The sequence below is a fragment of the Podarcis filfolensis genome, assembly GCF_964270895.1.
Source record: "Podarcis filfolensis genome assembly, chromosome: 8".
Lineage (NCBI taxonomy): Eukaryota > Metazoa > Chordata > Lepidosauria > Squamata > Lacertidae > Podarcis > Podarcis filfolensis.
This window is the reverse complement of record NC_139611.1, coordinates 59,725,633-59,747,288: the sequence shown is the minus strand read 5'-3', so window position 1 is coordinate 59,747,288 and position 21,656 is coordinate 59,725,633. Positions and strand designations below refer to the sequence as shown.

The 21,656-nt window shown below is 44.2% G+C and overlaps 1 protein-coding gene across 12 annotated transcripts in view; it reads left to right on the top strand.

The window, feature by feature from the left end:
* The window catches only part of CSMD2 (CUB and Sushi multiple domains 2), a 486,383-nt gene that overhangs the window by 336,780 nt on the left and 127,947 nt on the right, over nt 1-21,656 (top strand). For 11 of the 12 annotated variants that reach the window (XM_083625414.1, XM_083625410.1, XM_083625416.1 and 8 more), the window contains 6 exons: nt 1,505-1,831; nt 5,395-5,589; nt 10,981-11,119; nt 11,681-11,868; nt 13,658-13,846; nt 14,810-14,926. In XM_083625414.1, coding sequence (XP_083481540.1) covers nt 1,505-1,831; nt 5,395-5,589; nt 10,981-11,119; nt 11,681-11,868; nt 13,658-13,846; nt 14,810-14,926 — 1,155 coding nt within the window. The remainder of the gene's footprint in view (nt 1-1,504; nt 1,832-5,394; nt 5,590-10,980; nt 11,120-11,680; nt 11,869-13,657; nt 13,847-14,809; nt 14,927-21,656) is intronic. The other variant, XM_083625415.1, reaches the window with a different exon arrangement.

The window sequence follows — 21,656 nt, the reverse complement described above, 5'->3', positions numbered from 1 at the left end:
AAAGGCCTGGTGAAAAAATAAATGTTTTTGTTGGGCATCTAAAGCTATGTAATGATGGCACCAGGTGAGCTTCCCTGGGAAGAGCATCCCACAAGTGGGGAACCACCTCTGAAAACGCCTGTTCTCTTGTTGTCCAACCTCCAGACCTCTCAAGGAGGGGACACATGAAGAAGAGCCTCACATGGAGATTACAGCATCTGGGTCCATTCAAATGGGGAGTCATTGGGGTATTGGGGTCCTGAGCCACAAAAGGCTCAATAAGTCAAAAACAGCACTTTGAACTTGGCCCAGAACATGAAAGGTTCTCGTTCTCTCTCTCTCTCTCTCTCTCTCTCTCTCTCTCTCTCTCTCTCTCTGTCTCTCTCTCTCGGTATAACTTTATTTATATATTTTTAAAGACCCAGCTGCAAGACAGAATTTTAGCAGCATAGCTAATGAGGTACATAAGAGAGCGAGAGGATAAGTGAATAATAATATTGCCACTTTTTTCCTTTATTTTATTTTATATTTAATTTCTAAGCTGCTTATTGCATTGATGCAGAGGCAGCCAATTTTCTTCTGTCCCCCCTTTCTTTCCCCCTTTCCTTGTATTGCCTTTGCAATACTGAGAGATTATTAGTTTGCATGACTCCCCCTCTTTCTCCCCTCCCCAAAATCTCACATTCAGAAGTCTGTCACCTGTTTAGCTGAGCTGCCTTCTGTTTCTACAAGGCAGAGGGTATTTTTAGCTATGGCTCCCCAGCTTTGGAATCCCTTCCCTGAGTATTTATGCTGGCACCAGCACTCCAAGGTTTTCAGTGCAATATTAATACCTTCCTAAATATTTTTTGTTTGTTTCAATTTGTGCTTTGGTTGCTTCCATTTTACATTTGGTTTTTCCCCCCTTATATTTTGTTACAGGTGTTTTCCTGGTTTAAAATTGGAACTTGAATTGGTTTCTATTTACACTTTTGTACAAAACTCTGGGATCTTTAGATAAAGGGCAACTAACAAATATTTAATTTTTTTAAAAAAATTAAATTAAAAATAAATCAAACCAGTTTGATGCATTATAGCTTGTCTGACATTAGGAACGGGGGGTGGGGGTGGGATTTGTTAAAGCGCACTTTCTAAAACAATGCATGAACAAACAAACACCCATCATTCAAAATCCACCCTCCTCCTAATTTTGCAGTGCTGTCCTCCAGCCACGTGATTTGTACCAGAATGCATGAACTAGGGTAAGGTGTGCAGTAAAATGCATATATTATCAAAAATACAAAAATTAATTGCATTAGAGGAAATTTATTTGCAGATTTCCACAGCAGGAGAAATTGCATACAAATGTATGCATCATAGGACAAACTCACACTAAAATGCTGATGAATTTTCATGCGGACATTTTTTTCCAAAAAATCTCAAACTGATGTGGAAATATAAGATTGGAAAACTGCAAGAAACTGAAATTGACATATTTGCCAGTGCCTAACTGACACCAACCTTCACTTGCACTCTCTCGTTGCAGTTTCCTGCTTCTTCAACTTCACCACGTCATCTGGCATCGTTCTCTCTCCAAACTACCCAGAGGAATATGGCAGCAGCCTGCACTGTGTTTGGTTAATCATTGCAAAACCTGAAAGCCGGATCCATTTGGCCTTTAATGATTTTGACGTGGAGCCCCAGTTTGACTTCCTGGCTATCAAGGATGGAGGGACAGCTGAATCACCTGTCTTGGGAACATTCTCTGGGAGTCAGCTACCATCTTCTCTGACCAGCAGCGGCCATGTTGCCAGGCTGGAATTTCAGACTGACCACTCCACCGAAAAGCGAGGCTTCAATATCACATTTACCAGTAAGTGGGCAAACATGTTCATTTTGCATGGACTGAAGGGGCCTCCCCCCCCTTTATTCAGGGTTGCAGCCTTTGGGTTTTTTTAATTGTTTTTATTAAGTTTTCAATTTTACATCTCAAAATAAACATCGTACATAGAACCATACATTCAACGACCTCCTTCCCCTTCCTTATCCACCATTCCTGCATATTTTACTATAACCATTTTATTCAGGGCTCCAATCTTACATCACTCAAGTGTTTTTATACTGTTGAATTTACCTTAATGCTGCCAGCATTTTCAACTATGCACAATTATTTTCCATATACTCAGTTTTCCACTCCTCTTTAAATACATGTTCTTTTTGCTCTCTTATTCTATATGTTGGTCCAGCTAATTTCGCATATTCTATCATCTTAAATTGCCAAATCTCTTTACTTGGGACCTCCCTCACTTTCCATTTTTGGGCTAACAAAACCCGGGCTGCCGTTGTTGCATACATAAATAAGTTTTTCTGGCACCTGGGAACCTCTGTCTGAACCATTCCTAACAGAAATGTCTCCGCTCTTTTTGGGAAAGTTGTTTTAAACATTTTTTTTTTCATCTCATTAGAAATCGTTTCCCAATATTCTTTAACTTTTTTACATGCCAACCACATATGAAAAAAAGTTCCCACCATTTCTTTATACTTCCAACACAAATCTGATTCTACTTTATACATCTTAGCCAGTCTTCTTGTGGTTAAATACCATCTATGAATCATTTTCATTTATTTCTCTTTCAGTGTATAGCATGCAGTAAATTTCAAATCATTCTTCCTAAGTTTCTCCCAAAGATTTAGATCTATGTTATGCCCTATGTCCATTGCCCAGTGTGTCATTGATGCTTTAACTAGTTCGTCCTTTGTTTCCCATTCCATTAGTAATTTACACATTTTAGAGAGAAATGTATCCTTATTCTGTAATAACTCTCTTTCAAATTGTGAGTTTTGGTCCAAAAACCCATTTTTCTTATCTTGTTTAAACATATCATGTACTGGTAACTGGTGATACTGTAACCAATCTATAACGTGGTTCCTTAAATCTTCCATTGATTTCAGTCTGGGTTCACTTCCTGAAAGGTCCAACAAGTCTCTGTAGGTTGCCCACTGTCTATCCATATTAATTCTCTTGATTGTGATTGCTTCAGTGGGGGATAGCCATAGAGGTGTTTTTCTTTCCAACAATTTTTTTTTATTATTTCTTCCAGACTTTGTACACATTTCTCCTATTAATGTGGTTCATAAGGATTGCACTCTTAACAAACTACAGCTCCCCAAAAAATGTTGTGGGGATGCCGTGGCTGCTTGAAGTGGCTTCAGGTTGCTTTAAATGTGTGTTGTGGATGTGACCTCAGCTTCCTTTCTTCTTTTTCTTCATTTTTGCATGTGGATCCATAAATGTTTGGAAACCTGTCACTTTATTCAAGGATACTTAGCAGCAGTCTGCAAATATGTGATTTTTCACTTCTGGAGACCCTGGATATTCATTGCATATTTATTCAGTGCCCCAAATATTACTGTTTGAATTAACATGGCCCCAATGTACTGTGCTTGCTTTGAGTATACCCTCAGAACCGCCAAGCACTGCATAAATGAAAGGATAAACTTTGTTGCATAGAATAACAGAGCAGGAAATATTTTTGGGTCCTCTTAAATTTGAGCCATGAATGCCAGCTTCCCATAGCAATGTGCTCTCACGCGCTCTCCTATAATTTTCTAAAGAACACGATTACATTGGCTTGGCAGGAGTGATGAACGACCTTTGTTATAACAGTGGTTAACAGCTCTGCAAAATTAATGGTATTTCTGGTTGGCAACTGCAAACCGGCTATTATTAAAAATAATTTGCTGGGCTAGATTAGGGGACAGGTTCATCAAAGTCACCTAACCTGTTGGGGGTTTTTGTGGGGGGAGGTTGCCAGGGGCTTAATGCCTAATGTTTAGAAGTGTGGATGTGGAATTTGTTCACCCCACTGGGAACAGAGGGGTTATTCTGGGTCACATCATGGATTGAGCGGTTGCTCTCTGGGTGTTAGTCAGCAAAGCAGTTGCCGCTGCAAATTTAGAGAGGTGGAGAAATGGTTTGGTAATGTATTAACGGAGGATGCATATGCACTATACATTTTTATATGTTCTTTAAATGTATGGTGCACAGGCAGTCTCTGTTAATTGGGACTGCAGTGTGCCCCTCACAGAACTACAATTCCCAGCACCAAAGTCAGTTTCCTAAGCATCTACAGTCATACCTTGGTTATCAAACACCTTGTGACTCAAACGTTTTGGCTTCTGAACATCACAAACCCAGAAGTGAGTGTTCTGGTTTGTGAATGTTTTTTGGAAGCCGAACATCTGACGCAGGTTCCACGGGTTCCAATTGAGTGCAAAAAGCTCCAGCAGCCAATCGGAAGCTGCTCCTTGGTTTTTGAACATTTTCGGAAGTTGAATGGCCTGTCGGAACTGATTCCATTTGAGAACCAAGGTACGACTGTATATAGGAAGCCAGGTGAAAAGTCTGTGAATTTTTCAGGGAAGTCAGCAAAGCTATGCTAAGCCCAGTGAAATTTGCTAGGGAGGAGGGTTGGGCCTGCCCATCTCCATCCAAAACATACAGAAAATGTGAATGTAGTTTGCTATTTGAGCTGTGTCACAGGGGTCATTTTCTGGAATTGTTCTCAGATTAGATGACTGTAACAAACTCTGCATGGGGCTGCCCTTGAAAACCATTCAGTTAACACAGATGTGGCTAATCCAGTGCCTTCCAATTGTTTTGAACTCCCATCAGCTGAAGGCACCATGGCCAATATTCAGCTGATGGGAGCCTAGATTCAACAACAGGGCATTTTGGAAGTAAGAGTCAAATATTGATAGCCTTGCCACATAGAAGCATGTGTGATGCAGCCTACTATTTTAATTTATAAAGCATATACAGTAGTACCTTGGAAGTCAAACGGAATCTGTTCCAGAAGTCCACTTGACTTCCAAGATGTTCAGAAACCAAGGCGTGGCAGGAATCTCCTGCAGCCAGTCGGAAGCCATGGAACCTGTGTCAGCCGTTTGGGTTCCAAAGAACGTTTGCAAACTGGAACACTCACTTCCGGGTTTGTGGTGTTCAGGAGCCAAAATGTTCGACTTGCAAGGTGTTCGACTTCCGAGGTACCACTGCAAACAGAAACCCTACAACATCAAAATGGTCTTGATTTACCACCCCTCTTAGAACCCTCATGTGATGAGTTAAACACTCAGACAAGGCAGCATCCCATACCCTCTCAAACCATCCTAGATGCACCTAATGCAGACTTTCACTGTTTGGCGATTTCAAGTCTGGCCGTAGCCAGCAGCAGAGCTAGCAGCTCCTTGCGAACAAGGATGGGATGTAAGTCTCTTTCAGTGGCCGAAGAGCTAGTGTTGGGTCCAGGATTACAGACTGGTTTGTTACTGCAGAAAGATCTATGAATGTAGACTGCCTATAAGCTGTTGGTTATTTGCACTTCCACCGGAAGGGAAATGCTTTTGTTCATCTGCCATCTTGTTGCTTCCTTCCAGCCTTCAGACACAACGAGTGCCCTGATCCGGGTGTGCCTGTTAATGGCAAGCGTTTTGGTGACAGTCTGCAGCTTGGCAGTTCAGTGTCTTTCCTGTGTGATGAGGGATTCATCAGGACACATGGCTCGGAGACCATCACCTGCGTCTTGAAGGAAGGCAACGTGGTGTGGGACAACTCCGTGCTGAGATGTGAAGGTGAGCTGCCAAACTGGCATGCCATGTTCTTGATTGGGGTACAAACAAGGTAGGGGGCCTGGAGGAGTTTGATATTTGCCTCTTCCAGTACAGAAGAGGTGTGGATTTGAAATTGTTTCTCTGATGGTTTTCACACTTCCCAAGTTTTTTATTTTGCTCAAAAGGCTTTCAAAATGCAATTCAAAATGTGTGTTTTGAAATAAAATGTGTATAAAAATGTGTACTTTGAGGAGAAGATACATTTGGAAATGTGTATTTTGGGAGAAATTGCATTTAAAATATGGATTTATTTTAAATGCACCCATGCATGTGATTCTCCCGCCCCCCCCCCTTCATGCAGCAAATGAGTAAAACAAATTGTACGAGGCATATGGAAGTGGGAAGAGAAAACTATAAAAGAAAACAGACGTCTCTATTTATAGCAAATTCTAAGTGGGAAGGCTGTGAGACTATCTTCAGAACAGATGTATTTACTTCACATGACATAAACTGAGCTATGCAGCTCCTTGCCACAAGGAAACAAGGAAATTTAGCCATTCCCAAAGATGGATCAGTAGAAAATGACAGCAGTACAGGTGTCCTCAAACTTTCTACTCTCAGGGCCCACTTGAGATGGCTAACAATTACAGAGGCCTAGCAGTCACAAAGGGACGCGGGTGGCGCTGTGGGTTAAACCAAAAAGCCTAGGACTTGCTGATCAAAAGTTTGGCGGTTTGAATCCCCGCAACGGGGTGAGCTCCCGTTGCTCGGTCCCTGCTCCTGCCAACCTAGCAGTTCGAAAGCACGTCAAAGTGCAAGTAGATAAATAGGGACCGCTCCAGCGGGAAGGTAAATGGCATTTCTGTGCACTGCTCTGGTTCGCCAGAAGCGGCTTAGTCATGCTGGCCACGTGACCCAGAAGCTGCATGCCGGCTCCCTCGGCCAATAAAGCGAGATGAGCGCCGCAACCCCAGAGTCAGCCACGACTGGACCTGATGGACAGGGGTCCCTTTACCTTTACCTTTTAGCAGTCACAAAAGGTTGACACAGGGGCAGAGATAGGCCAAAATGGAGGCAGATGCAGCAAGTTTGGCATAATTAGCTGGCAGTTACCGATATCTAATCCATCATTGAAAATTGCATGTTGGATATTCTAACATATGCACGTAGAACATCCTATATAGTAATAGTGAATTCCTTCTCCGAGTGTAGCTCCTTATGCAGCTAAAAGAGCCCCACCCACACTTTAGAGGGCAGCATAGGGAAGCTCCATTCCTGGTCCACAGTGCAAACTTTGCAGTGGTAGTATACAGAAAGTCTTAGTCTTCACATTAATAAACTGTTGGGGTGAATGTACCCTTTTCTTATCTTTCTGGTTAATTGAGTAAGAGTGTTTACCTTCTGACCCTTTAAGAATAGTTGTGCACTATTCCAGAGCTTGATATTCACACCAACACACAGAGTGTGGAAATTAATAGACCTAACTTATTCATGTTCATTCATTTCAGTGGGTCTACTCTGAGTAGGAAGGGCATTGGATACAACCCTCAGTGTCTGGGTGTACATGGCTGCCGCTACCAGAGTAAAGTTTTCAGAGTAAAGTTTTCAGGGATTTGTTCAAGGGATGGTTCTGAAGCTTATCAATGGCCTTAGGACATATCTGAAGCTTATAGCTTTTGGCATGCTGAAGTTAGATATCTTGTGATCCATCACTCTGCATTGCAGGCATACAATTTAGGAAAGAAAGAAAGAAAGAAAGAAAGAAAGAAAGAGCAGTTAAAGTGATAGCAAATTAAAGTCTCTGATAGAACATATCCCCGCTCCGGCAAGCTGCTCTGTGAGCCTTAACATTTTCTGTTACAGGAAAACCAAGTGAAATGAAAATAAGTTTTTAAAATTTAAAGGCTTTCGCCTGCCCTTTATTCTCTGAGAAAGATGCCAGTGCGTGATATCTTTGCAATCGTTTGAATACAGATGTGCCAAATTCTTGAGAAATAATTCTAGTAATTGGTTCTCCGAGTCTTTAATGTCAATGGGCAACATCACAAAGTGTGGGAGGCTCATTAGGAACCATACCCTGATGCATGGAGGGATCTGTCCTTGCTCCATAGTACCAGAACAAGTCAGTAACCAAAGGTGGTGCAACAGCAGCAAAAAAACAACAAAAAAAACCTACAAAGGCCTACCAAAACCATCCGTGTTGCTGCCCATTAGCACACATTTTAGAAACACAGAAACTTTCCTGCATTTAACCCTTACTTAGCTGGTCACCTGTATTCATCTTATGTAAGCTGTTTTAACCTTCCTACATAATTAGTGCACCTTATACCCGTGGTCCTCCAGACACCCATCAGCCCCAGCCAGCATGGTTTGTGGTTGGGGATTAGGGCAGTTGTGGTCCAGCAACATTGGGAGGGCCCCATGTTGCCCATGCCTGATTTAATGAGAACAGAGCTGGCCCTACCATTTGGCAAGATGAAGTAGACATGCTCCACCCTCCACATTTTGGAATGCCAGGAAGCGTCAGGCAATTATCTGAGGTCTCAGATGATGAACTGCATCAGTGGGTCATACTGTGATAGCTTGCCAGAGAGGAGGTAGTTCTCATCCAGTTACTGGAATGACGGAATTTGTTGTTTTGCTCTCTTCTCTTTCATTTCTATTCCAGAATACCATCAATACTGTCAGAAAATGCCTGTGGCTTTATTTGTTTACTCATTTTAATTACTTTAATTCACTTAATGTGAATTTTTACTCCCCCTCCTCCCATCACTGCCTTTGGTATAATATTGCATACACCTACCTCCTCACTTTCTCTTTAAGTGGTGGGGGGAAATGAATAATATATTTCGAAAAAATTAAAACTGCTTTTCATCTCTGGGAAGCTTTGATAACCCCACCAATATTAACGTGTACTCCTTTATCGCCCATCTCGTTGACTCGCCTTTGACTCGCCCTCCAGTGTGAGCTCAATTAAATGTGAGTCCTAATTAGCTTCCTTTTTTTAATTAAGTAAGAGGGGAGAAGTCTGTCTAGAATATTTAAAGTGCTGTTTGACATTTGAATAAAAAAAATCAGCAGAGAGAACCAGCAAGGTTGATTGAGATTCTGTCGGGAGAGAGGATAGCGTAGCCACCAAAAATTATCCCGGGTTTCTACAGAAGCTAAAGGGAAACCTGTATAGAATTTGGAAGCTGGGAATTTCAGTAGAGGCTAGAGGAGCTTCAATAAGATGAGTAATTCCCCACCCCTCATAGATATTCTAGGCACCCCCAACTTGTCATCTGATTCCATGCACATCCCACCGGCCAATAAAATTTAAATTTCATTTGGACTGTCCTCATCAAGAGAAAAATCAACATCAGCCAAAATGTTAAGATTACTGAAATGTCTCTGGTGGGGTTTCACAAAGCTGCAGGTGGGACAGAATCACTTAGGTAGGTCCACCTCAAAGTTTATAGGTTTCTGCTTTTGGGGAAAGACTAACTATGCATGCAGGACTTCCCAGCTGTGATCTCTGGTATCTCCAGGTAGGTCTGGGAGAGAGACCTATTGGCTGAAACCCTGGAAAGCTGCTGCCAGTCAGTGCAGACAGTGCTGAGCTAGATGGGCCAATAGTCTGGCTTAGGATAAGACAGTTTCCTATGTCCTTAATATGGGGAAGAGCTATGAATGTGGCTATTTATTTGTTGATTTATTTAGTCATCTGTATCCCACATTCTTCTTCAAAGAGCTCAAGGTTGCATGTAGGGTTCTCCCTCTCCTCATTTAAACCCCGCAATAGTCCTGTGAGGTAGGCTAGTCTGAGAGGCAGTGACTGCCCCATCAGCTTCATGGTCAAGTGGGGTTTTGAACCCTGGCCTTCCAGGTCCTAGTCTGACACACTAACCACTACATCACACTATAAGGACATCATGCTTCTCTGAAACTATATGAACACTCTTATAGGGATATTTCCTAAATCCTTCACATGTACACCTCACTGGCTCTCTGCAGGTAGAACAGGGAATGTTCCCTTTCTGAAACCCTGGAAAACTCTCTGCCACTCAGCATAGACAGTAATGAACTCGTTGGACCCATGGTCTGGCTCAGTGTACAGCTGCTTCCTGTTTTCTTATATTGGGAAGAGAAGTATCCTTTTGTGGGCTCACTATGTGGCAGAGGTGCTCCCTTTCCAACTGTTCCATTCCTGACAGAATAGTTAAAGCAGGAGCAGCAATCTGGTGCCCTCCAGGTGTTTCTGGACTACAACTCCCATCATCCTTCCCCATTGGCAATGCTTACTAGAGCAAATGGGACATCTAGAGGCACCAGGTCTCCAGTCCTAAGCCACTGGAGAGTTTTGATCCATGTAGCGTGGTAAATAAAGTGTGAATCAGTAGACCCAGGAACCACTCATAAGATTAACCTATAATATATCTGCAGTTCTGCTAACCATGCCAGATGGGGGCAGAAGGCAGGGGGAGGGAGCGCCAGCTGGAGCTAGTACAACAACCATAGTTAATGCCATCATGTGACAGGAGTGGGGTCAACTCAAGATCCAATGGATTGCCTTCTCCCTATGCCTAGAATGCTCCATTTGGCAAATGAAAGGGAGAGCTCTGCCCTGGTGGATCGACACTTCTGCTCCATCCATGCACAAACCAGCCTGGCACAAAGAGAGTTTGGATTGCTCTATTACTGTTTTAAGGTTTTTCTGTCATAACCCAATATTGATGATTGCACATGAGCTTAAAATCGGGTGGCCCACCTCCAACATTCCTCTGTTTACCAACTCCACTTCTGATCTTTGCATATGGAGTGACACTGGGGGACATTGGGGGTGAGTCTTGCATGGCCCCCATATTAAGCCCCTACATGTTTAACCAGATACTTGTATAAGGGCTACCCTTCTTCTAAAGTGTTAGGATGATCAGATGAGGATGGGTCCCTGTCCCTTAACACAAACACCAAAGGGGAGACTATACGGAAGAAATACGGCTTGTCAGATGTGGGGTAAGAAGTTGCTCCAGCGGAATTTCCCTCCTCTTCAGAACAATTCAAAATAAATGACTTTGGTGTAGTTTTGTACACACTGTGTGTATAATGTGTGGTTCCCATTTCACCACACCATTGCAGGCCATGCAATTGTAAGGGAGAATTTAAGCAATTCTCAAGGTGTGGCCTTACTTCTGCCAAGATTATTCTGAGATGGGGCCTGTTGACAGCCACCACTTTTCCTCTACAGAATCCCCTTTGGTATGATGGTATATGAAAATGTGGGGCTGTTCTGAGCATTTGGGGTTGAAAGTGAATAGCGGTTATTGGGAGCCTTCTGTGAGGTGGGGGAGGGGCATAAATGTGGGTGTGCGGCTGGCACTGATCTATTGGCCTAACATTTGTATTTTTGCTCCCCTCCCCACACGCGGACAGCTCCATGTGGTGGCCATCTGACCTCTCCAAGTGGAATGATCTTGTCTCCTGGCTGGCCTGGATTCTACAAAGATTCTCTGAACTGTGCGTGGGTCATAGAAGCTCAGCCAGGATACCCTATCAAAATTACATTTGACAGGTGGGTGCTATTATGATTTATTCCAACCAAATCACTTTCAAAATGCAAAAATAAATTTTAGAATAAAATAAAACAGTGTGGTTGCCAGATATGTGAGAACTGTGGCAAGCTTGAGATCCTTTGAATATTCTGTTTCAAATGAACTTTTGCCCCTTTAAGAACATACAAAGCTTCCTTATACCAAGTCAGACCATACTTCCATTTAGGTCAGTCTTGTCTGCACTGTCAGACTGTGGTTCTCCAGCATTTCAAATGGGTTTCTTTCACTGCCCAACCTGGAGATGCCAAGGATCAAGCCTGGTATGGTGTGTGTGTGTGTGTGTGTGAACACCTGCCTTTTGTGGGGTTGGAATGCAGCCTACTGTACAGGATTTGTATCTGTGGTTCCTCCCACTTTTGTCTTTGGCCCTTGCCCCTACTGGCACACAGGCCCCAGAAAGCGGCTCACGAGGCTCCATCAGCTGAAAAATATTCTGCAGCTCTGGTTTAAAAGAAAGGGGTGGGCAAATGGGGACGCAGGGAGCTGTTGTTTTTACAGGCACTTCTCTCGCCCCATTGCAGATTTAAAACGGAGGTGAATTACGACACACTGGAAGTGCGCGACGGCAAGTCCTACTCGTCACCCTTGATAGGCGTCTATGACGGCACTCAGGTCCCCCAGTTCCTCATTAGCACCAGCAACTTCCTTTACCTCCTCTTCACAACTGACAAGAGCCACTCTGATGTCGGCTTTCAAATCCGCTATGAAAGTAAGTCAGGAAATGCAGGCAATTACGCCCTCACCAGTGTCATAAAATTACTCCTTATAACTGTCTGGAATATGCTCTCCCCCCCCCCCCCATTCATCTTCTTTGCTTGGTTTGCACTATTGATACCAAATGTTAGAAGACCTTGAAATTCTTTGGTGTCAGTCACAGCCTGTATATGGGGGACTCAGAAATGAAGCTTGATGTAGGGTGGGGACTTAGTGTTGAATGGAAATGAGAGTGTGATGGAGGTTTCCAGGGAATATTTTGTAGATTCTTTGGATCCTGGGTCCAGTCATGTAGTGATGATATCATCCTTCATCATAGTTTTCTAGATCAGTCTTCCCTAGCCAGCTGCCCTCCTTTTTCTCCTTTTTTTTTCTTTTTTGGACAACAATTCCCATCATCCCTGACCATTGGCCATGTCAGCTGGAATGATGGGACACTGTAGTTCATAATATCTGGTGAGTTCCAGGCCGGGGAACACTGATTCCAAACCAGATTTAGTATATATTATTTTGAGGATGTCAAGTAAGCATCTTACAAAAATAATCTGTCCTGCTCAAATTTACATCAGGAACGATCCATCTCTCACTAGCTGGCTGCCCTCTTTGATTTAAGTTTCAACGCTCCCCCCCACACACACACACAAGAGAAACATTTTGCAGAATCTTGAAATGAAATGTCAGGACAGCTTTATATATAAACCTATTTTAAAGATATTGGAGAATTTTGGCAGAAACATAAATGAAAGAATGAAATTTCCAGTGTTTGCTTCTGCAGCAGAAATCAACCCAACAAATATGATCATAGAGTTGGAAAGCTGGTGGGGACCCCAAGAGTCATTTAGGTCACCCCCCTGCAATGCAGGAATTGCAGCTAGTCATAATTCACAATTGTGGTTGTTTTCAACCCTTAAACGCTATGCAATGATATGTAATTGATCACTGCTCCCACCCCAATTTGCATTGTGTTTCCCTTGCATAGTTCCAGGCCTTTCCCCCCCATTTCTTGTTACATTACCAGATCAGAATGAAAGCAACCTCATATCCAAAGTGCACCCTGTCCCCTTAAAGATCAGCTGGCAGCCCAACATGATGTATATTGCTCAAAAGTAAATTCGTTGAGTTCAATGGGATTTAATCCCAAGTAAATGCACAGAGGATTGCAGCCCAAGACAGAGTCCTAAAATCATTACCTATTGACAGAGCCAGCCCGCCCACGACACGGGCTGTAAGCTCCCACCTCAGGTGGTTGAAGTGCAAGAGGCAGCACTCTGCCCACCCCAACACTTCCACCAACTAGAGGGAGGGGTTCTAGCATGTAGCATTTCTGCTCATCTTCCCTGCCCTCAGATGGAGAAGCTGAGAGAACAGTCATACTTGGAGGAGGATCCAGGTTCCTGCCAAGTACTGTGGAACTGGGGTGCAGCAGGGCGGCCCAGGAGGCAGCAATCCCTATTTTGCTTCAGGTGGTGAAACAGGGTGGGCCACCCCTGCTTATTGTGCAAAGTTATGTCTATCTCTGAGGTGTGATTCTCTCCCCACCCCCGCTTCTGCCTCCAAATACCTTGAAGTTGAGTCAATGTGATAAGCAAGTAAATTTAAGACAATGTGATATTCAATTAAACTTAAGTGTTTCTCTTATTTTGTTATCACTCTAGTATCTTTTGGTTGTGAAGTGGCTTATAAACCTGCAAATAAATAAGTATAAATGTAGCATTTAATGCTTTCAGTGGCCAAATATGTGCCCAGGACCAGCAGCCAAACCTCTCCCTCTGTGTTCTTTGCAGCGGTAAAACTCCAATCGGACCACTGCCTGGACCCAGGGATTCCTGTCAGTGGGCAACGACATGGGGACGATTTCTATGTGGGGGCCTTGGTGACCTTCAGCTGTGACGCAGGCTACACCTTGAGTGACAGTGAAGCTTTGGAGTGCGAACCTAATTTTCAGTGGAGCAGGCCTCTTCCTAGCTGCGAGGGTAAGAGCTGAGCTTTGAAAAGCTGAAAAGTTTGGGCTTGAAGAATAATAACAACAGAGCATTACGCCATTGGCCCCCTCCATCCTTCTCTCCTGCACATCATGAAGCAAAATGGCTCATAGCCTTGTTTCCAAAATAGCTTCTATGTTTCTCTTCTCTTTTGCTGTTTTCTTTATTCCGCTTGTTACCATAACCAATTCTTATTTATGTAAACCTTAGGGAATTAGGATTCAAGTATGCCGACTCTTCAGGGGATGAGGCCAGGGTTCAGAGTGGAGCAGAGTATTGCTGTCAGGCCCAGTCATGGATTATACATACTAAACCAGAAGCACTTGCATCAGAGAAGGCGCCAGCACTCTCTTGACTCTCTGTTGCTTTCCTCTCTGACTTGGAGGCCACAAAACAACAAAATGATCAGTAGAAGCAGTTAAGAGCAGGTTTTAAAACATTGAAAAATAATTAAATTAAATGATGAGCTAAAAAACAGATTAAAACACCGGCCAGCTTTCTGCATACCTGGGTAGATATGTGCAAACAAAACAGAAAAATGTTTTTAGCCAGTGCTGAAAAGAGTGCAGAGAAGGTGCCTGCCTGGTATGAATAGAAAATTGGGGTGAGTGGACACTTTAAAACCTCATGGAAGTAAGGTGGAAGTAAACCATAATTAACTGAGAGAGGATGGAAAAACAGGGCAGGGTCAGGGGCCACTTATGAGATCGCCTTACCCCACATGTGCCCACACAACGACTTCAGTCAGTGGAACAATTCAAGCAGGTGCCTTCAGTACTGCTAAATTGTCATAAAGGCTGTCCAATAGCATCAGGCTGCCTAGCCCAAGCAAGGCTGAAAACCAGGCAGCGGCTGGGAAGGTGCTTGGGTCTTTGCTAAGCAACTGCTCCTCCCTCCCCACCTCTGAGAGCTCTGGCTTTTAATGTCTCCTCTTCTTCTCTTGCTTGATCACAGCTCTCTGTGGAGGCTACATCCGTGGTTCCAGTGGCACTGTGCTTTCTCCAGGCTTCCCAGATTTCTACCCCAACAATTTGAACTGCACTTGGATTATAGAAGCTTCTCATGGCAAAGGTAACTCATGTGACATGCTCCCACCTTTCATCCCATGGGTGGTGGAAAGAAAGGATCTAGCTCTGTGGGTCTCCAGTTGATCCTCAGAGCAGGGAGGTGTCCCTCCACATTTTCTGAGGTTACCATGAAGTGGAAGGACTAAAAACATACTCTGGAGTAACATAGTGCAAAAGGTACATCCCTCTGTGGTTCAAGTCCCAGCGCAGCCTACTGCCTACTTCTGCAGTATGGAAATACTAATAAAACAATGCTGTTGTAATAGTTGTCAGATAATGTATTGGCTTTGAAATGCACTGTGGCAATTATAAATACAGTGATATTGATAGTACCTCCATGAATGATAAAACTGAAAAGATAGTAGTTTCCCTTGTTTTATGAGAAAATGAAAGGATGTACTCAAAGACAGCATGAAGCAAGGAGCTCTATACCTGCTCCCTGTCTTTTGTGGCATGCCCCTCAATCAAGAACCAAACTCTCTCCTATTTCCCAGTTCCTCAGTTTTTCACCGTGCTGAAGTGGAATGGAATGTGGAACTGCAATAGACAGGCAGGCATTTCCTGCTTTTTTTATTTTTGCAATCTTCCAACACTGTTTTCATGACCTCCTCACTGCTTTGCTTCTAATCATCTTTGCCCTGTGATGGGGTGCAGTCCTGGGCTACGTAACCCCTGCCACACCCTTTCACCTGTACCCTTCTGGCTGTGGTATTAATCTGCTGCAGGCCACACTAGCACACCCTGCCCTCAATGCAGTTCCTCAGCTGCAAAGGATTTGCTGGTTCCTCTGCTAATTCATGCTGATTTGGGACAAAGTTGGGACTTGAAGAAATGCTGCTGCAAACAGCCAGATTTTTAAAAGGGGAAAGAGAGAGGAAATCAGGCACATAAGTGCACATTAATTTTGAGCTGCATTCAGCAGCTCTGCTCTTTGAGTTCTGCTAGATACCAGCACAATGGGAGCCACTATCAATCAGTTCTGTGATGCCAATTGTATTAAGGCAGATAAACCAGTCACTGAAAAGCGCAACGCATTAGTGCAGGCGTTACACACTGTGCAAGGTACCCCACAGAGCAGGAGCAATCCACTCTTCATTAATCCACTCAGCCCTGGATTCTCTCTTCTGATGAGAGGCTTCCCATTATCCTACCGCTATGCTTAACGTGCAGCACACAGAGCCTGACACTCTCCTGTAAGATGTAATTTGTGCAGCTCCTTGTTTTCCTGAAGATCAAAGAGCGGCTTCCGACCACCCTACGTGAGCAGCGTCTGCAAGCCGTGTGGGGCCATGTGATGTGGATCCCAGGACACCTTTGCTTGAAATTGTTCATTTTGGGAAAGGCTGTGGGGCCTTTTGTATCAGCCTTAGGGGGCCAGAGTGAATTATGAATAGTGGAGCCTATATGGTTGGTGTAAGCTGTCGTGTCCCAAGGACCATTCAAAAGCCCTTGGGAGGCAGATGGACTCAGAAGTTCATGAAGGGGGCAGGAACTGGCAGTGCAGGCAAGAGTCCAGTTTGTTACTCAAATCCAGGAGCACAAACACAGGATAAATATTGAAGGCAGACAGATAGAGAGTTTTCAGGACCTTGGACAGGTCAATGGAGAGCCGATCACTTGTTCCAAGGACATCTGAGCTCAAAACTGACCCAAACCAGCTTTCCATGGTCCCAACTCCATCCCTGACTTGGGAGAGGAGGACCCTTAAGGGCCAGTCCTTGATCCTGAATCCAAATACTCTTTCACCTATCCACCTGCCCTCACTTGGAGCACTACCTGCATTGAAGAGCAGGAACTGGAGCCCATGACATACCTAGCAGGGAAGGTTCTCATCCCATGGAAAAGTTTGGCTTAAGCAGTTTCTGGGGTGTCCTTGTTCAAGGGTCTTGTGCCTTTTGGTACCTTCCAGTGCATGAGTCTGTGCTAAGGAGTATAAAGGCCCATCAGAATTGGGAAGGGACAGCTCACCTTAATCCAGGGGTGTGGAACCTGTGACCCTCAAACTGTTGTTGGCTTCCTGTTCCCATGTGCCACAGGTAGAATGGCCAGTGGTCTTGGATGATGAGAGTTATAGCCTGACCACATCTGGAGGGCCACAGGTTCCCCATCCCTGCCTGAATCCCATTGTTGGGGCAGAGCAGATCATACCATGAAGTGCAGCAATCAGAAGGTCCTGCTCTGTTGACAGGGCCGTGGGAGAAAGCCAGTCTCCTGGAATTATTCATATCAGGCCAGCTAATCCTGAAGCTTTGTACTGCCAGACAATCTATCAGAGCTGAGCTGCAGGCAGCCATTGAGCAGGAGCCAGGCGTTCACACCAAGGTCAGAGACGGGTGTCAAGAGGGAAAGCAGAATCCAGTAGCAAGAGGCCAGCAATGATGACTGCTGCTCAGGCAATGTCTCAGCCTGAAGAGGAAGGTTTTATTAGTCCCTCTTGTTGAGGAGAGCCAGGCCCTGGGGGGAGGGGCAGGATAGAGAGAATGTGGGCAATTAACTTGGGCCTCACCCATGAAGAGGGTGAAATAAAGTGCAATGTTGCTGTTTCCCCCCCCAAAAAAACAATCAGAACATTTCCCCCACTCCCAATGTAATAATACGGGTCAGTGTTTCACCCAGTTGCAGAAGTAATTTCAGTGTTTTGAGTTTTCCCCACAGCTCCATTTGCTGTGCTGTTGACATGAGGATCTGTCCACTGGCCTGTTGTTCCACCAGCAAACTTAATCAACATTTAGTCCAATACACTCCATCCCTCCTCTCCTCTGCTGATTGACTGATAGCTCCATTGACCTGTCCTCCAGCCAGGCTGTCATCCCAGCCAAGAAAAGCAAGGGACGCTTCCTGGCTCTGCCACAACCCTTGACTTTGTATCAGATGTGTTTATTAGTTGATGAAACATGATCTCAGATGTGGGAGAAATCCTGCTATTTGCAAGGGACTTTTTCTGCTTTTCTCTTCCAGTTTTTGAGACATTCGGTTCTTATTCAAGCATTCTACTCATCAATTCACCCGGGACACAAAGGGGGTGGGAGGGAAGAGGGGTGGGCTATGTAGTCTCTCCTCCCATGCTGCAAATGTCAGCCTCCCTCCCTCTAGTGTTTCTGCATGCAGTGCAGATGTCTGTGGGCATGAGGCCTTTGTTCACACGGATGCACTTGCTAAGGCTTCCATGCAGTTGCAGCTGGTGGGCCTTCATGACACCATCTCTTCTGTTTTCAATAGTGTGTGTTGCTACCGATTACTTTTTAAAGAAGTGTTTATTGCGTTTTCAGAAATAACAATACCTGTCTATCTAGGTGTGCTTGTTTTCCTGAGAAAATAACATGATTTTGACAAACAATGCAATGAGAAGGAATTAGTGCAGGGTGGGGCCTTTAGCCTTCAGGCGGATTCTCAGGGCCTTAAAAGGGGCCAGAGATACACTAGCCAATCTGGATGGACAAACTCATTCTAGTACCTGGAAACGCTTTACCTACTAGGGAGATATTAAAAACTGCAATCCTGCCTGCTCACCATACAGGGGAGCTGTGCACCAACCTCCACAGGCTTCCACTGCCCAGTTCTCAAAACAGAGACTGGTTTTCTCCTTTCCCCCTCTGTGTCTGAAGAAGGATCTAACACATAGATCCCCTCCCCTCCCGCACACATTTTCCTAGGGCCATAGTGTTGCTTTTTTCACTTGGGGTTTTTACCTGCTTGCTTAGTCTTTCTGTCTCCCCGTCTCCCCCCCCCCCCCCAGCTTGACTTGCACAGACTGTCAGAGAGGTTTGATGTCTCATGGTCTCCGGGAGGTACAGCAGAATCATGCCCATTTGCATATCAAGGATCTTGACGTCTCTGATCCAACCTTGCAAATGTAGCCATGGCTGCCTTTGAAAACTAAGAAAGCAAACTCTCCTTCTTACCAACCTAAAGCTAAGCACGGTGCTTTCTGTTATCCATTGGAATTAAGTTGCTAGCCTTTTAAATCCTGTGCTATCAAAGCTTTGAGGCTGCCAGCTTTTCTTCCTATACATGGTTGCTTTACAGTTAGCTGCCCCCTCCTCCTTGCTACCGCTGAATGTTTTTTTGATCACAACGGTCCCCAGGCACTGATCAATCCCTAAGAAGGATTGCAGCCTTCATAGGGAGCCACTATTGGAAGACAGAACACTGTTGGTTTCAACCCAATATGATAAGAAACAGGTTTTTATCCCCAGGCAAGGAATCTTCACCCTTAAGTAGTATTCTGCTTTGAGTGATGTCCTCAGCAATAGGGGAGGCAAGGCCATGTAGCACCCTGGATAGCTCCATGCAGGGCTCTGGCTGGAAGCTTCATGAGCACAAAGCTCAGGGGTTGCTTCAGCAGGGATCATCCTCAAAACTGAGCTTTCAACAGAAGTTGCAGCTCTATCTCAGTTACTAACTCATCTGCCCTTGATGAAAAGAGCCTCTTCATTTGCAAGGGCCCAGTTTCCTTTAATAGTCCTTGACTTTAATGGAGCAGAGGAGAATGTGGTTTCACTAAGACTTCTGAACTGGAGTCTTCTGTTAGTGGAGGACAGCATAGCAAGCTGGTGGTACTGGCACAAGGACACCTCTTCCAGATGTGCTTTTAGTTCGCTATGTATATCTGGGGCTGGCCATGATGGCAGTTTCAAGGCTGAATGCGTCATTAATATCAGACAGGAAGAAGCCACATGATTAGCTGGGCCTAGGTGATTCAGACACTTGGCACAGCCAAATGGAAACCCCACTTCACCAGAAAGCAGTTCTCCAAATTGATTGGCAAGGTGAATCAGTGGAAGCAGATAATTAAGTAGTATTACCCTAAAATAGGGGTCATGGCTCTCACTCAAGTGGCTTTTTTTTAAGGATCAGAAAAATTAATACATTGATCTATTAGCAATTAATTCATGGAGCTTCCATTTTCATAGGTAGTATACCTTTGAATACCAGGTAACATAAGAGAATTGACAAGGGCAGGCTATTGCTTTCATACCTCGTGAGCTTCCCAAAACCATCTGGCTGGCAGCAGTTAGAATGATGGATGAAATCGACCCTTGGCATCTTGATCCCCCAAGTCAATTATAAGCATGAAGTTCTTGCAAAGGAGTGATGGGAGAATAGCACAGATGCATTCTTGTAGGGCTCAGACAGGACAATTATTCATCAAAGGTTCCTAGTCCTCATGGCTATATATTACCTCCAGAATTAGAGGCAATATGCCACTGAATGCCACCTGTTGAGGGGCAAAGAGCAGGACAGCACTATGCCATTAGCTACACCTCATTGTTAATGAAGAGAGAGCTGAACCACAAGTTCTAGTTTGGATAGCATACTAATATTGGCTTAGCACAGTGTGGTATGGGAGTAAAAAGAGAGAGAGAGACCAGGGAGGTGCAAAGTATTTGCAAGCTCCTCTCCCAGAGCTTACGTTTTCACACTGTCCTGGTAAGCCATAACTTTCTTTTGCAAGCTTCTGCTTTAGCACTGGTAGCCTCCACCCACAACTGCTGCTTCTCTCCCTTTCCCAATCACAAGTCACATATTTTGTAGTGACTGAGGTACCATCATAGCACTCCCTAGCCTATTAGATCCTGCTTCACAGTGTTGTCAGTGAGGGTAAATGTGGGCAATATGAGTAAGAGCAATGCTTCCTAGAGCAGTCATGCAGGTGATCCAAGCCAGTCAGATACATAGTGAATATGAGGATGTTGCTGTACTGCATAACCAATCAGATATTTCTACATGCTATCATGGAGGGCACCGACAACAACTGACAATCTCAGTATGCAGATGGATAATTCTTAAGGAGTGTTGGGGCGGGGGAGATGTATTTGGCACAGTTGATCATTTTTTGTACCGACCGTGAGTGGCTTTGGCTCAGTCCAAGGTTTTACTCATGTTTTAGCACCGTAGAGATAAGACTTTCCCCCATGTTCGCCTCCCAGCTGTGATTCTCTGTGCTTTTAATCTCTTTTCTGTGTGGCCAAGAGAACTTATCTGCATTATGGACTAATGAGCTGTAAAATTACAGTTTAAAAATAAATCTATTTTTAAGACATTAAAATGCATCAGAAAGAAAGAAAGAAATCCCAGTATATTTGTAAGAGATTAGATAGCTAAGAATCCAGCTCGACCAATTTGTCTGGCAGGACCCGGGTTTGCTAAGAATAAAAAGCAAAGCTCAGTTTCAGCAAGGAATGTTGGACCTGTTTTTAATGCCAATGGTCGCTCTCTGAACATGTGAAATATAAGTAGATAAAGAAGGGAATGCCTTGGGTCATGTGCAGAGTGCTTTTGTCTCCACCCTTCACCACAGTGTATGTTCAGAATGATGTACCTTACAGTATTGTTCAGTTTTTACTTCCCTGTATATCACTTGTATGACAAGCTGCTAAGTGTGTCAGCCAACTCCACAGCCCTGGTGTGTGACCAGAATACCCTTTTCAGCATGCTTTGATCTGTGATGAATGGGTGTTTAAGGGAATAAGCTGCAAATCAGGACATCCCTAGTTCAAATGTTGATATGACCCTAAACTCACTCAGGGCCTTAGGCAAGCCACAACCTCTCCCCGAGCCTTCCAACTGCAGGATTGTTGTAGGAATGAGTGATATAATGTAGGTACAGCAGTTGTGAAGTATTACTAATTACGTTTCTATCACTCATCTAAGTTGCCATGATGATGCACTGGCAATATCATAGAGCATTTCTTCCAGCAGCCTTTGAGCTCAGGGACCTCTCTCTATGGGGT